This window comes from Arachis duranensis, chromosome 6 (genome assembly GCF_000817695.3).
Source record: "Arachis duranensis cultivar V14167 chromosome 6, aradu.V14167.gnm2.J7QH, whole genome shotgun sequence".
In the NCBI taxonomy this organism is placed as follows: domain Eukaryota; kingdom Viridiplantae; phylum Streptophyta; class Magnoliopsida; order Fabales; family Fabaceae; genus Arachis; species Arachis duranensis.
In genome coordinates, this window is record NC_029777.3 from 16,265,907 (window position 1) to 16,278,951 (window position 13,045).

Consider the following 13,045-nt stretch of genomic DNA (forward strand, 5'->3'; position numbering starts at 1 on the left):
ACAATTATCTAACATTAAATTAATAAAATAATTATTTTTATATTGACTGATAAATATTTATCTAAAAAACATATATATTTAGATGATGATACTAATAATATATTAAAATTAAATTATTATTATTCTTATTTTACTATTTTATCCTTTTTCAAAATTTAGGACACTTCAACTTAATTTGCTAAGAAAAGTTTGAAAATTGTTTATTCACGCAAGGGGCCGGAGTTGTGACTACTGACTAGGCATTTATGTTTAGTTGGCACGCCAGTTAGGACCAAAATATGAGTTTAGACCACGAACTTTTCTTTAACCTTAAGTCACTTAACTTTTCAAGTTTACTAATTTCTATAAATAATTAAATGTAAACTATGTAGTGATACTATACTTACAAACATTTTATAATTAAGTATAATTAAGTTCGCACAAGTTTAATAAAAATTAATATATATATAGGTTATCGTTTTTTTTTTCTGTGTTTTTTTTTTGTTATAGACATTTTTGTTAGAATGTACAAAAATTTATTGACCTGGTATTAAAATTTTTGCAGATAACATAAATTTATTGATAGAAAAAATTTATATATAACACAAAAAATTTTATACATAATATATACATTTTTTTATAAATATATTTTATTAGTTAAATAAATTTATAATTTTTTAAAAATTTTTATATTATGTACTAAATTTTTGTATTGTATATATTTAATTGGTTGAATGCCAATATTTATAATATGTAATCCTTCAAATTCTATAGTTGTAATGGATGAGTTTCATGAAATTGTCAAACATGACTAGTTTCTACGAAAGCATAAAAATAAAAAACCAAATCAAACCCATTTTAAATTAATATAATATAAACTCAAAATTGTGAAACAATCCCGTGAGGCGTAATTGAAAATTCGTTCTCAGCATATCCAGCATTTTAAGCAGTCAATTTGGCAAAATGGTTGGTTGATACGTAAGAACTTTGGGAGATAGGTAGCGTGCATTTGCAATTGATAGGTAATCTACCTGAATTATTAATAATAATCATAGATTAAATTATCTAAGCACAAACATTACTTTGTTTTTGGGGTTAGATCATGTTACTAGTAATTGGATTTTCCAGAATAATAATTGACACTATCTTTCCTTTAGTTTATAAAAAAGATTATATAATTATATATTTTTTTTTACTAGTAATTTTATTAGATAACTAGTCAAATATCTAGAAAACCCTAGTATGACTAATCATTTGATTCCCTTTTTTTTCTAACACAGTAATATTGTTAAAGCCTAAAGTAAAACCCAACGTAGAAGCAACAAATTTCTTACTTTTAACCAAACCAAATAATGATTTGGTAGCAGATTATAACAATTCAAAATTTGTGAGCCACATATTGCCATAACGAAATAGAAGTAAATAATATTTGAATTTCCACATCACTATGAGCCATCTCAATGCACATGCAAACATACCATCAAATACTACTTGATTGAAAATGCTGAATTGTAAAATTATTATATAATGTAGGAATATTTTTTAGGTAATCATCATTTTCACTTTATGCCCTAGACACCACTTTGAAGTTCTAGAGACAGATAGCTATATTAATAAAATTCTTAGTAATAAAATTCAGATATGAGAGATAATCACTAAAAACAAAAAATTTGCAATTTAGCTTCTTTTTTTTGTTTTTTTCAACCAAGTGAAGCCACAAACACAACCATTAGCCAAATAGTATTCAAATTAACAACTATTGAGAATTGAAACAAGTTTCATAAAAGTTATACATGAAGCATTAGCATCAATGTTAGGAAATATATATACACATATTCACACATTCAATTAAAAAAACATAGCATATTCCCCTTAACATGCTAATGTTTGATTGTATTTACAAATTTATCCCTTCATTATCTGCATCAAATTTTAAAAACAAAATGTCAACTTGATTTAATAGAAAAGTTGTGAATTGGCATATCAAAATAAAGGGTTCATACCTGTTATTCACATTTTTTCCAGACCTAAGTTGATTGAGTTGGTCCCTCCACAAAGCTGACACAAGGATATGGTGATAATTAACATCAGAACTTATGATTAGTTCATAGGAAAATATAAAGTTAAGAAAACATGTTCTGATGATGATCATTTAAGATACCTCATCTATCATAGCTTTTTTCATAGCTCAGCTTAAATTACAATAAACTACCCCGTCATTATATGATATTACGCTCGACACTCCTTAATTTGTCATATTTACGCTAACATTTCAACCTCGGGAGGTTAGTATAATTATTAGAAATCAAGGGGTGCCATGTGTAAATATCGTCTAACATCAGCGAAGATCAATGTAATTTTCACTATACCATAGCTAAGGGAATATGGCATGCCAAGTGATGATGATACCAAATTCTTAAGAGATAATAAGTTCAATATACTCCAACAATCGAATTAATAATCATAAGAAAGCAATTACCGGCATCTTGATAACGTTCTTCGTTAACAGCTTTCAGCATTTCATGCAAGAGATTGAACTCCTGAGTTTCAACACAAGGCTGACCACTTGGCCTGAAACAATTTCTTTTAGTTAATATACTTTTCTTTCAAAAAGAAGTTCAAAATCGCGAGACGGATTCCAAAACTCGCTTTTAAAGAAACAGAAATTCATTGTTTTCGACACATACAATACAACACAATCATATTGCTTTGTAATGTTATATGTTTCGAAAACATACTTGTCCAATTCGGCAAATATTTGACCGTCCAAAGGGAACTGCGTCGAAAGCTTTCCAGATTCAACTACTCTCATTCCATCACTGAATGCCAAGTATTTGTTGACTTGAATTGGCACCTACAACAACATTGATACAGAACTTAAAATCAATGATGAAAAATATTAAGTTCAACTAATGTAACCTCAAGATTTGGCTTTCGATCAAAACATTCTAAATGTGCATACAAGGACGTGATGATACTTCCCTCAATAGGAGAATGCAATATGCTGCAGAACAAGATGCATTCATATTTTGAAAGATTACCTTGCATCTTACTGCAATATTGATAGCATCCGAAGGTCGAAGATCAAAACTCATAGACTCTGCCTCGTTTCCAACCTATACCAAAGTGTCAAACAACACTTTAAGGGAATTCATAGTTTCTGTTCCATTTAGAAGAGAAAGAATACAGAGTATACATGCCTTAGTAAGATACAACTGAGCGAAATATGCCTCATGAACTCTTCTTGTAACCCTGACATGTCTAACCTGCGCAAGAAGCCGGAAATAATGTCGTTCGGTAATTAATATCAGCACAGAAGTTCCATAGGACAATAACAAATGAAATAAGAACTGGACACGAATTCATAAGACAAACAAAAACCATACTTCGTAACCCATCTTGTCAACCATCTCCTTCACTACTTGATATAAAGTAGGCCTAGCCTGATACACCAACAAAGTAATTAGTATTAAAAACTCAAGCCGACAGAAGGAGACATATGAATAGTTATATATCTAGCACACAGCTATATTTGCATAAAAAACCACAACCTTCCTCGTTCTGGTAATCAATCAACTATAAATCTTGAACAATAAAAAAAACTCAGCTACATTTAAGGGTAATGCTGCAAAATTCAAATGAGAAAAGGACATACTATGGGAACATTGCGCATGGCTGCCATTAGTAAAACGCTCGGCATCTCCACTGCCAATAAAAACATAACAGAAATTTACATTGGAAAGGATAATATAACTATCAAAAAATGAGAAGTAACATTGCATTCTACCATAATCAGAGTACAGGGACTTACAAACAATTATCGGCAGAAGCAAGCCGGTGCCATCTTCCATCTTCAAAACAATAGCAGGATGTGGTGCATACTCTGGAAGATGCCCTCCCTGAGGATTGTTATGAACACATCGTAAGTGTCTTCCGTCCCTCATTTTGATTATGAAGCCATCTGCTCCGCTCTTCACCTCAACTGCTCAACCGAATTTGTATCCAGATACATTAATCAAAGCTTCTAGCACTAAACCAAATCAATTATTTTCCAAATACATTGATCTAATGATGTGCCAAAAAGTGACCGTGACAGATAAAAAGAAACGAAGCTAATTATAGATGCTCTTCAGCATATGATCATACTAATAATAGAAAAGCAGCTCGGTGCACAAGCATCCCACGTTGAGCAGGTCCGGGGAAGAGCCGCACCCAAAAGATGTAATGTACACAGCCTAGAAAATGACATCAGTGGCTATTTCCACAGCTTGAACCTGTGATCTCGAGATCATAGAGACAACTCAACCGTTGCTCCAAGGCTCCTCTTCACATATTGATCATACTAATACATGCTCATTTTTTAAATCAAAATTGTAGTAGCTACAAACAACATACCAGCTTCAACAATGCTAGAGTTGACATAATCTTCATCTTTCTCATTGAAATTCTCCGCGGCACTTCCACTGCTGTCATTCGAAGACGAGTTGAAACTACAATGCACTGCTGTCTTGCACTTCCTCATGTGCACATTGCAAGAAAGGATCCCTGGCTTTACTTTTGCACCACCGCCGCTGCCGCCACCGAGTTCCTTGAATCCCCAGAATTCACTTCTAAAACAGCTAACATTCATTGGTCCAATCATAGGAAGGCTGAACAACCCTGCTAGTTTAGCATGAACAGAAGGGCACAAAACTGGTCCTTGCAGAGAACCCATCTTATAAACCCTAAACCCCCAAATTCAAAAAATAAAGAACATTAGGCTCTTATTCGGTAACGACTTCGAGACACAAAATATCTGTCATCACTTTACAAAAATCTTTCAGGAAAGAGACAATTTCACATAGTTCTATATCTAACTAACTCTTTCTCTGAATAAATTTGTGAGATTCAATGTCTACTTATTGAGACAGTTTCAAAGCACAGTTTTATAGTCCAATAATATCTTTGAAAATTCATTGATGACTAGCTAACAGTTAATCGATTTTCATACAAAACGTTAGCATTACAAACAAAATCTACAATTAAAAAAAGAAAAATCCTACACAGCCAATTTTTTTCTGGCACTACTTTATTTCATATAATTGAAACTTCAATTAACATAGTTGATGATCGCCTAAGAGAAAAACAAAATAAGGCTTGAACAATATTAGGTTAGCATGCGATTCTAAATTATGAAACAAATTAACAGAAAGCTGAGAAAATATGAAATGGATAAAATTCAAAAGCAAAAAAATCCACACCTGGAAGAGATGCAGGGTCAACAATCAGACGGTGTTTTGAGTCACACTGATGATCACAGCAAGAACAAGTAAAAAAAAATATATGTGTATATATTCAGTAAGATTTTTATTATTGATACATGGTTTTATTTAAAAAGAAAAGGAAACATATGAAATTGGAACTAAGAGGAAAGTGGAGAAAAGGAGGATAAAATGAAAAGGAAAATGAAAATGGAATGAATATGAATGAATGAAGAGAAGAGAAAAGAAGATAAGAGATTACGTAGTTATGTGTGTGTGTGTGAGAAAGGCTGAAAGCAAAGCAAAGTATATTAAAGTAGTTTTCATAATTCATAGTCATCAATTCCATCATACATAGAAGATAGACAAGGTAATGCGTGTGTCTGAATCAGAGACCATGAAGCCACAATTACACTTTTGCCCCTTACTTCTCTACTTAGTACTTACTTCCAGAGTTCCAGTTGTAAAATGTAGAAGTAAATACTGGTATCCGAAAGATATTTAATCCGACAAAATGGTATCTCACTTTGTTATTGATAAAATAACTCACTGAAATATTTTAAAATTTAATAAAATCACCCATAAAAGATGGGCAGATTTTTTTAGATATGATATTGGGGTGTGAGTTATACTGGAATATGATGATTATGGGTGATTTACACTGTTACGACGGCATTGCTTTTTTGGAATTTTAGGGGAAGAAATTGGTGGTACCGATTTAAAGTAGGCGAAATTGGTACCACCGATTTGTGTGAGTGAGAGGTGAAATCGGTCCCACCGATTTGAGGTAAGGGAGGCTGTTGGGTATGAAATCGGTGCCACCGATTTGTAGGTGCTGGAATTTTATTTTAATCCGGGTGCACCAATCGGACCCACCGATTTGGGTGTGCAGCGGTCGGTCCGTCCGATTTGCCCTTAGTCAACACAAAAAGCGGATGGTGGTATCACAGAAGCCCCATTTCTTCCTCGTCCGCTAATGTTCATCCTCTTCTCCTCTCTTCTCTTCTCTGATTCTTCTCTTTCATTTTTGTAAAAGAAATTACTGTGAGGCTGAGAATAGATAGTGTTATGGATGATAGAGTTGTATTGAAGATTTATTATTACGGACAGATCTTATTACAAACATATGAGGGAGTTCAATTTGTGTGTGAAAATCCATTAGATGTTGTTATTCCGTTCACATTGTCATTTGAGGAGTTGAAAGGTGTGATTTGTGAGAAGATAGGCACTCAAAGATGTAGGAGGATATCGTGTATTTTGTACAGGTATCCTTTACCTGTGTTTGGTGGGTTTGTTCAATTTCAGACCAAGTATGTGATGGACGAAGCGAGTATGCAGGAAATGTTTTCAATGTACATGGAAAATCGCCACCGAATGTCGTGCATCGAGTTATATATTGAGTTTGAGCAATCTGAAGCGGACCGTAACATTGAATTGGAAGATTATAATAGTGAAAGCGAAGATGAATTTGAAAGTAACTATGAGATCGTCAGTCCAGGTGAGGACGAAGAAGCAGCTGTTGGCGCCATGAACGCAAATGTGGCGGAAGTTGCAAATGTACTAGCAAACCCGCATCCGTTTCAAGAGCCTTATTTCATGCGGTCGTTGGATTTGGGGGCTATGCAGGAGTTTTCACAATATATGAATCCAGGTGCGTAAACCTAGGTAGCTACGTGAATCTCTGAAGTAGCCGATCGATAAGTCAGATGAGTAATGTATGTGATATGTGACTAGGCATTTGTGAGCATAGCGTTTGATTTTTTTATTAATTAATAGTTCTTTGTTGTGAATGATATTTAATTGTTGTTTACGTAGATGGAATAGCGAAAAATAAGACTATAACGATCTTACCTAGTAAAGAATGTTTATTAATTGAGTTGTAATGAAGGACTTCTTACTGAGTACATAATAAAGCATTTATTACTTTTGATGTATGTAGCCCCTCCTGTTGTGGCGGATGGTGAGTTCACAGTGGGGATGGAATTCAGCTCAAGGGAGGCAGTAATCAAGGCAATGAAAGATTATACCATCTGGAGAGGTGTGGACTATCGGGTATATGAGTCGGAACCGACGACATTCTATGCCAAATGTATAGAATATGGGAATGGTTGTGACTGGTTGATCAGGGTAACCAAAATGCAAAAGAAGTACTGTTGGGAGATAAGGAGGTACAATGGAAGTCATACTTGTACCAGGTCTACTATTTCTCAAGACCATTCGAAGCTGGATTCCAAGACAGTTGCAGAAGCAATAAAGCCGTTGGTAGAGGTTGACCCGTCTATAAAGGTGAAATCAGTAATTGCTGATATCCGGTCAAAGTTTAACTACACCATCAGTTATCGCAAGACTTGGTTAGCAAAGCAGCAGACGGTCGAATTAATTTTCGGAAGTTGGGAAGCATCGTATGAAGCTTTGCCGATATGGTTTGAGGCCATGTGCCACAAAGAGCCATCAGCAGTGGTTCACTTTGAAACAATGCCAGCTTACCAGGGGATGATTTGGTTCCTGATATACGTGTTCTACATAGAGTCTTCTGGAGTTATTACCCCTGTATAAGGGCCTTCAGACACTGCAAGCCAGTGATGCAGGTGGACGGGACTCATTTGTATGGAAAATACAAGGGTTGTTTATTGGTTGCAGTGTCACAAGATGGTAATAACAACATCGTGCCTATTGCATTTGCCATAGTGGAGGGAGAGACTTCTGATGCATGGCACTTTTTTCTGAGCAACCTGCGTCAACATGTGGTGACCCGTGATGGTGTTGGACTAATCTCCGATCGACACGATTCGATTAGGTCAGCTATTGAATGAAGTAATGGGGCGTGGTCTCCTCCAAGAGCTTTCCATATGTTTTGTATCCGGCATATTGAGTCCAACTTCTTGAGGAAGTTCAAAGCACCTTACCTGCAGAAGCTTATCGTCAACATTGGTAAGTTTGTATAGAATGAACTTTGAATTTATTGTAAGTACGATCAAATAGAATGGTGTTCATAGTTGACTGAATGTTTTTCATAGGATACTCGAGGACGACCAGGGAGTACCAGATGCGCTATGAACGATTAAAGGAACGGGGTGAGGCTTACACCAATTGGCTTGATCGGATCCCTCGTGAGCAGTATGCTTTGGCATTTGATGGTGGTTACCGATGAGGTCATATGACCACCAATCTTGTGGAATGTATCAACTCCGTCTTAAAAGGTGCACGCAATCTCCCAGTCACTGCACTTGTTAAGGTGACATTTTACAGACTGAATGAGTTGTTCACTAGGAAAAGAGCTGAAGCTGAAGCCCAAATCAGTGCTGGACTTGTGTTCTCTGAGATGGTGACAATCAAGCTGCATGCAAATCAACGAGCATCAGGTAACATACAGGTTAGCTGTTTTGATAGAGAAAATGAAGTCTTCGAAGTACGCGAGATGCCTAGTGGGGTTGAGTATGCAGTTGACCTGCGCCACTATCGGTGTGACTGTGGTGAATTTCAGGTTGACCGAATTTCGTGTAGGCACGTGTTTGCGTGTTGTACAAATCAGAGGTTGGATTGGAAAGTGTACGTTAATGACGTTTACAAGATGGACCAAATTCGAAGAGTATACAGGGCTAGGTTTCGACCACTGGAAAATCCGGCAACGTGGCCTGCTTATCATGGACCTAGATTCGTTGGAAACCCGTTCCTCAGACGGGTAGCCAAGGGTCGGCCGAAGATGACCCGCTTCTTGAATGAGATGGACACTCGTATGTTGCGTCGCCCGAGGCGATGCAAGCAATGCGGTACCGAAGGCCATAGTCGCAGTAGATGTCATCAAAGTGGTGGACCGAATGCAGGTCCAGCTGAATAGTAGTAGTTACCTTTTTTTACATTTCGTTTGGATTTACATTTTTGTACGACATTGACATTTGAATTGACCAACCAGCATACATATTCATTTCAAACCTGATTAACATACACGATAGTAATTTTTCATTATTATTATTATTATTATTATTATTATTATTATTATTATTATTATTATTATTATTCAAATAGCATACATACTAATTTTTCTATTATTATTATTATTATTATTATTATTATTATTATTATTATTTATATAAACCAAACAACATACTAATTTATTATTATTATTATTATTCAAACAGTATATATACTAATTTTATTATTAATCATAATAATTAACGATCATAAATAAAATAATTAATAAAATTTTTATTATTAATCATAATAATTAATTAAATTCAATTACTAATACTGATAATAACAACAATATATCAATATCTTCCTATTCCAATTTAATATGTACAGATTTTACTTTTTTTTATGTATTATTTTTTCAAACATTTTTTTTTCTTTTTTTTAAATAATATACATAAAAAAACCCAGGCTTTCATCTTCATCACCGGTACAAACAAACAAACATTCATCTCTATACATACATACATACAAGGTTTATTCCTATTTTTATTTCTATTTCTAACCACCTAATAATAAAATACATACATACATGTTTAATTTCTAATTTCTACTTAGTGTCATTACAATATATACTGTTAATAAAATCTAAAATTATCACTATTATTATCATTAAATAAAATTATTAAAAAATAAAAACTTACATGATTTGGATCTCCAAGATAATTAACAATATGAAGCTCCGGTTGATTTACTTCCTTGGTTTTTTTTTTTTGGCATTTTTATTTAATTTTTCCCCTGAGATAAGGTGGTCCAACAATGGTGAAATAGTGGGGTTGAGAGTAAGCAGAAAGGGAAAGTTGAGAGTGAAAGAGAGAGTGTTGGAGAGTGAAAGAGATAGGGGTATCCGGTTGAGTGGGTGAAATACAGATAAGGGGTCACGGGCCACCCAGGAGCCAGCTGCATGCGCGACGTGTGGCAAGGGGGTCACCAATCGGTGCCACCGATTTGCGCACCTCCCCCTCCCGGAAATCGGTCCCACCGATTTTCTTCCCCCCATCGGTGCCACCGATTTCTTTAACAACGCCGTCACATCTCCGTCAAACACCCCAAACCCCCATAACGTTGGAAAACACCAACACCTTCCCCATATCAAAATTAAAAAACTCGAATAACGTTGCAGTGACAGCGAAAGAGAACTCCGATTATGTCAGAGAGCTTCGGCGACCTTTTTCTTCTTCGTATTTACTATTTCTTCTTATTCAACACGTCGCTACATTCCCTTCTGCTATAGCAGCTGAAGAAGACTGCTATAGCACGTCGCTGCATCTCGTCGCGTTTTTTGTGTTTGTTGCTTCTTCTTCTTCAACACGCCGACTGCCAGGGACGGATACAGAAATATTATTATGAGGGACCAATAACACATATAAAATTAAAAATTATGTAAAAAATTATATAATATAAGATGTATTACAAAAATATACCGATGGAGAATATATTTTAAAGTACAAAAAATATGTGTGTATTTTTTACTAACGAAATCGTCGATTCTTCATATTATAAATTTCATCGATAATAGAATTTGTGTCAAATTTTTCAACAATTTTCTTTTCAATATAATTAAAAAACAATTAGTAAGAAATTCATCTTTCATTTTGATTTTGAGTTATTTTTCACAATATTCATAGTCGAAAAAGATCTCTTAGTTGTAGCCGTTGAAACAGAGAGAATTAATAACAAATGAATAAAAAAAGACGGTTACAATAAGAAAAAGAAATAACTTTTATGAGATTTGAAAATTTTTATTCAATTAAAAAATATTAGTCATAATATATGTTTCAAAATTTTTTAATATTATTACTTATTTTTTAGATATTAAAAATTATTAATATTTAAATTAGATTGAAATTTTATTTATACTAGACTAAATATTAAATATTTTTTTAAAAAAATTGGAGGGACCGAAGCTTTCACTCGCTTCCCTTATATCCGTTCTTGTCCGTTGCATCTCTTTTTGTGTCTCTTTCCGTCAGATCACCATAACACGCTGTTACATTTTCTTTCGTCATGATAGTACTTTGCCGTGTTCTCATATTTGTCGCTTCTTCTTTTTTAATAAGTCGTTGTATTCTTTCTATGTCTTTTTTACCATAACAATATTTTGTTACTGTATTCTCTTTTACCATAATTTAATTTTATATATTTTATCCTAAATATGATATAAAAACTTAATTTAATCTCAATATTTTAATTTCTGTGTTATAACTTTTATTTTTTAGTTTCATTCTTCTTTTTAAACCTATCTGAAGAATATCTAATTCCATACATACCTAACTTTATTAATATATTATTGTATTTTTTCTTTCTTGACTATATTATTGTAGATGGTGTAAGAGAACGACTATATTATTGTATTCTTCTTATAAACTTAGTAGTAAAATAAAAAAAGATTGATCCATTTTCATTATGGCCAATTGTAAGATTGGCAAAGAAAAATCATTCCTTAAAGCTAATTTTAAAGTATCAGTTATAAAGAAAAGTTAAAAATGAGAATCAAACCAAAGATACTCATATTAATTAATTATAGAAAAAAGAAACAACATTGGAAATGGTTATCAATAAATCGAAAGGTTAGCAGAAATTATTGACTTTATAATTTTGAAGAGTGATTTAATTTTGTCATTTCGTAATTGGTTTTATGTTATTTTAAAATTATTTTAATGAAAATTTTATGAAAAATAAAATAATGACAATAAATCTGATTCAGAAAAATCATATAAAAAAAGAATAATACTATCAATTTTATAACTACAAAATCATTCTCTTATAATTTTAATATAAAATTGTACTATTAAATTTTTATTGCGACGACTGTTAAATAATTATTTTGTTCGTATAACATTTTGTAAAACATATTATTGATTTGAACTAAAATTTTATATCTTATAAATTATTTATAAATTGAAATAAGTAGGAATAACTTGAAATTAAGAGTTTAATTTGAGTTAACTTTTCATGTGATTTTTGAATTTATAGTCAAATTTTAATGTTATTTATAAATTTTAAATTATTCTAAAATTGTCTTTGAATTTAACAACAGTCGTCTTTGAAATATTTTTTAATGACAGAAATGATATTATGGTTGGACGAAGGCCATCTTAAAAGTCATGCTAGACAAATAAAACGTCCTTATTTTATTTTTAACACTCAAATAAAACATAAATAACGTTGTTTAGATATTTTAAGGATTTTTAACATATTAGAAGGTAAAAACTCCTTAAATTACTCTAAATAACCTCGTTTCTATTATATTTGAAAACTAAAAATATAACGACAACATTTTATCAATCTAGCATGATTTTTAGTATGACTTCCGTTCAATTATGTCATTATTTTGTTATTAAAAAATATTTTATAAATAACTATTATTAAATCCAGAGACAAATTTAAAATTTGAGTACAAATTTAAGAACTATTTGAAAAATAACTCGTTTAATTTATTGCATAACATTTTTTTTTGTCTTCTCTTTTTCTCTCTCTCTTTTTTTTTAAATGTTGACGGAAAAGAAGTTTGTGGATAGGTACATAAGCTTGTAAGGGCAATTATGGGTTTTCAAGAATTAGACTGGAAACCTCCGATACTCATCATTAGACAGTAGGCGGTGTTATATTGCCGGCGGTTTTCGGCTAATCCATATCTTAACACTTTCTAATTTTTATTATAATATAATACATCCTTTTTAAAATTTTAAATTACAAATATAAAAAAAGAATCATTTGCAGCACAAGAATATTTCAGAATACTTTTTATTATAATATAATAATTACTACATACACTTATAATAATAAGATTAGTATAATCATTAAAAAATAAAATACTAAATAAGTATTAATATATATGAATGAAGTCAATGAAC

At 32.5% G+C, this 13,045-nt stretch overlaps 2 protein-coding genes across 2 annotated transcripts; one reads left to right on the plus strand and one right to left on the minus strand.

The window, feature by feature from the left end:
* Positions 1–1,717: 1,717 nt before the first annotated feature.
* Positions 1,718–5,496, minus strand: LOC107493123 (bifunctional nuclease 1). Its single transcript, XM_016114199.3, has 11 exons — positions 5,220–5,496; positions 4,375–4,703; positions 3,791–3,961; positions 3,635–3,684; positions 3,366–3,422; positions 3,180–3,245; positions 3,021–3,095; positions 2,718–2,833; positions 2,459–2,550; positions 1,983–2,037; positions 1,718–1,899 (listed from the first exon to the last, which is right to left on the minus strand). Exons 2-11 carry the CDS (start codon positions 4,691–4,693, stop codon positions 1,896–1,898), a joined length of 1,005 nt encoding a protein of 334 aa, XP_015969685.1. The 5' UTR covers positions 4,694–4,703; positions 5,220–5,496; the 3' UTR covers positions 1,718–1,895.
* Positions 5,497–6,287: 791 nt separating this feature from the next.
* On the plus strand, positions 6,288–7,775 carry LOC127748440 (uncharacterized). Its single transcript, XM_052262969.1, has 2 exons — positions 6,288–6,870; positions 7,159–7,775. The coding sequence occupies exons 1-2, from the start codon at positions 6,288–6,290 to the stop codon at positions 7,773–7,775; spliced, it is 1,200 nt and encodes a 399-aa protein (XP_052118929.1).
* Positions 7,776–13,045: the final 5,270 nt, after the last annotated feature.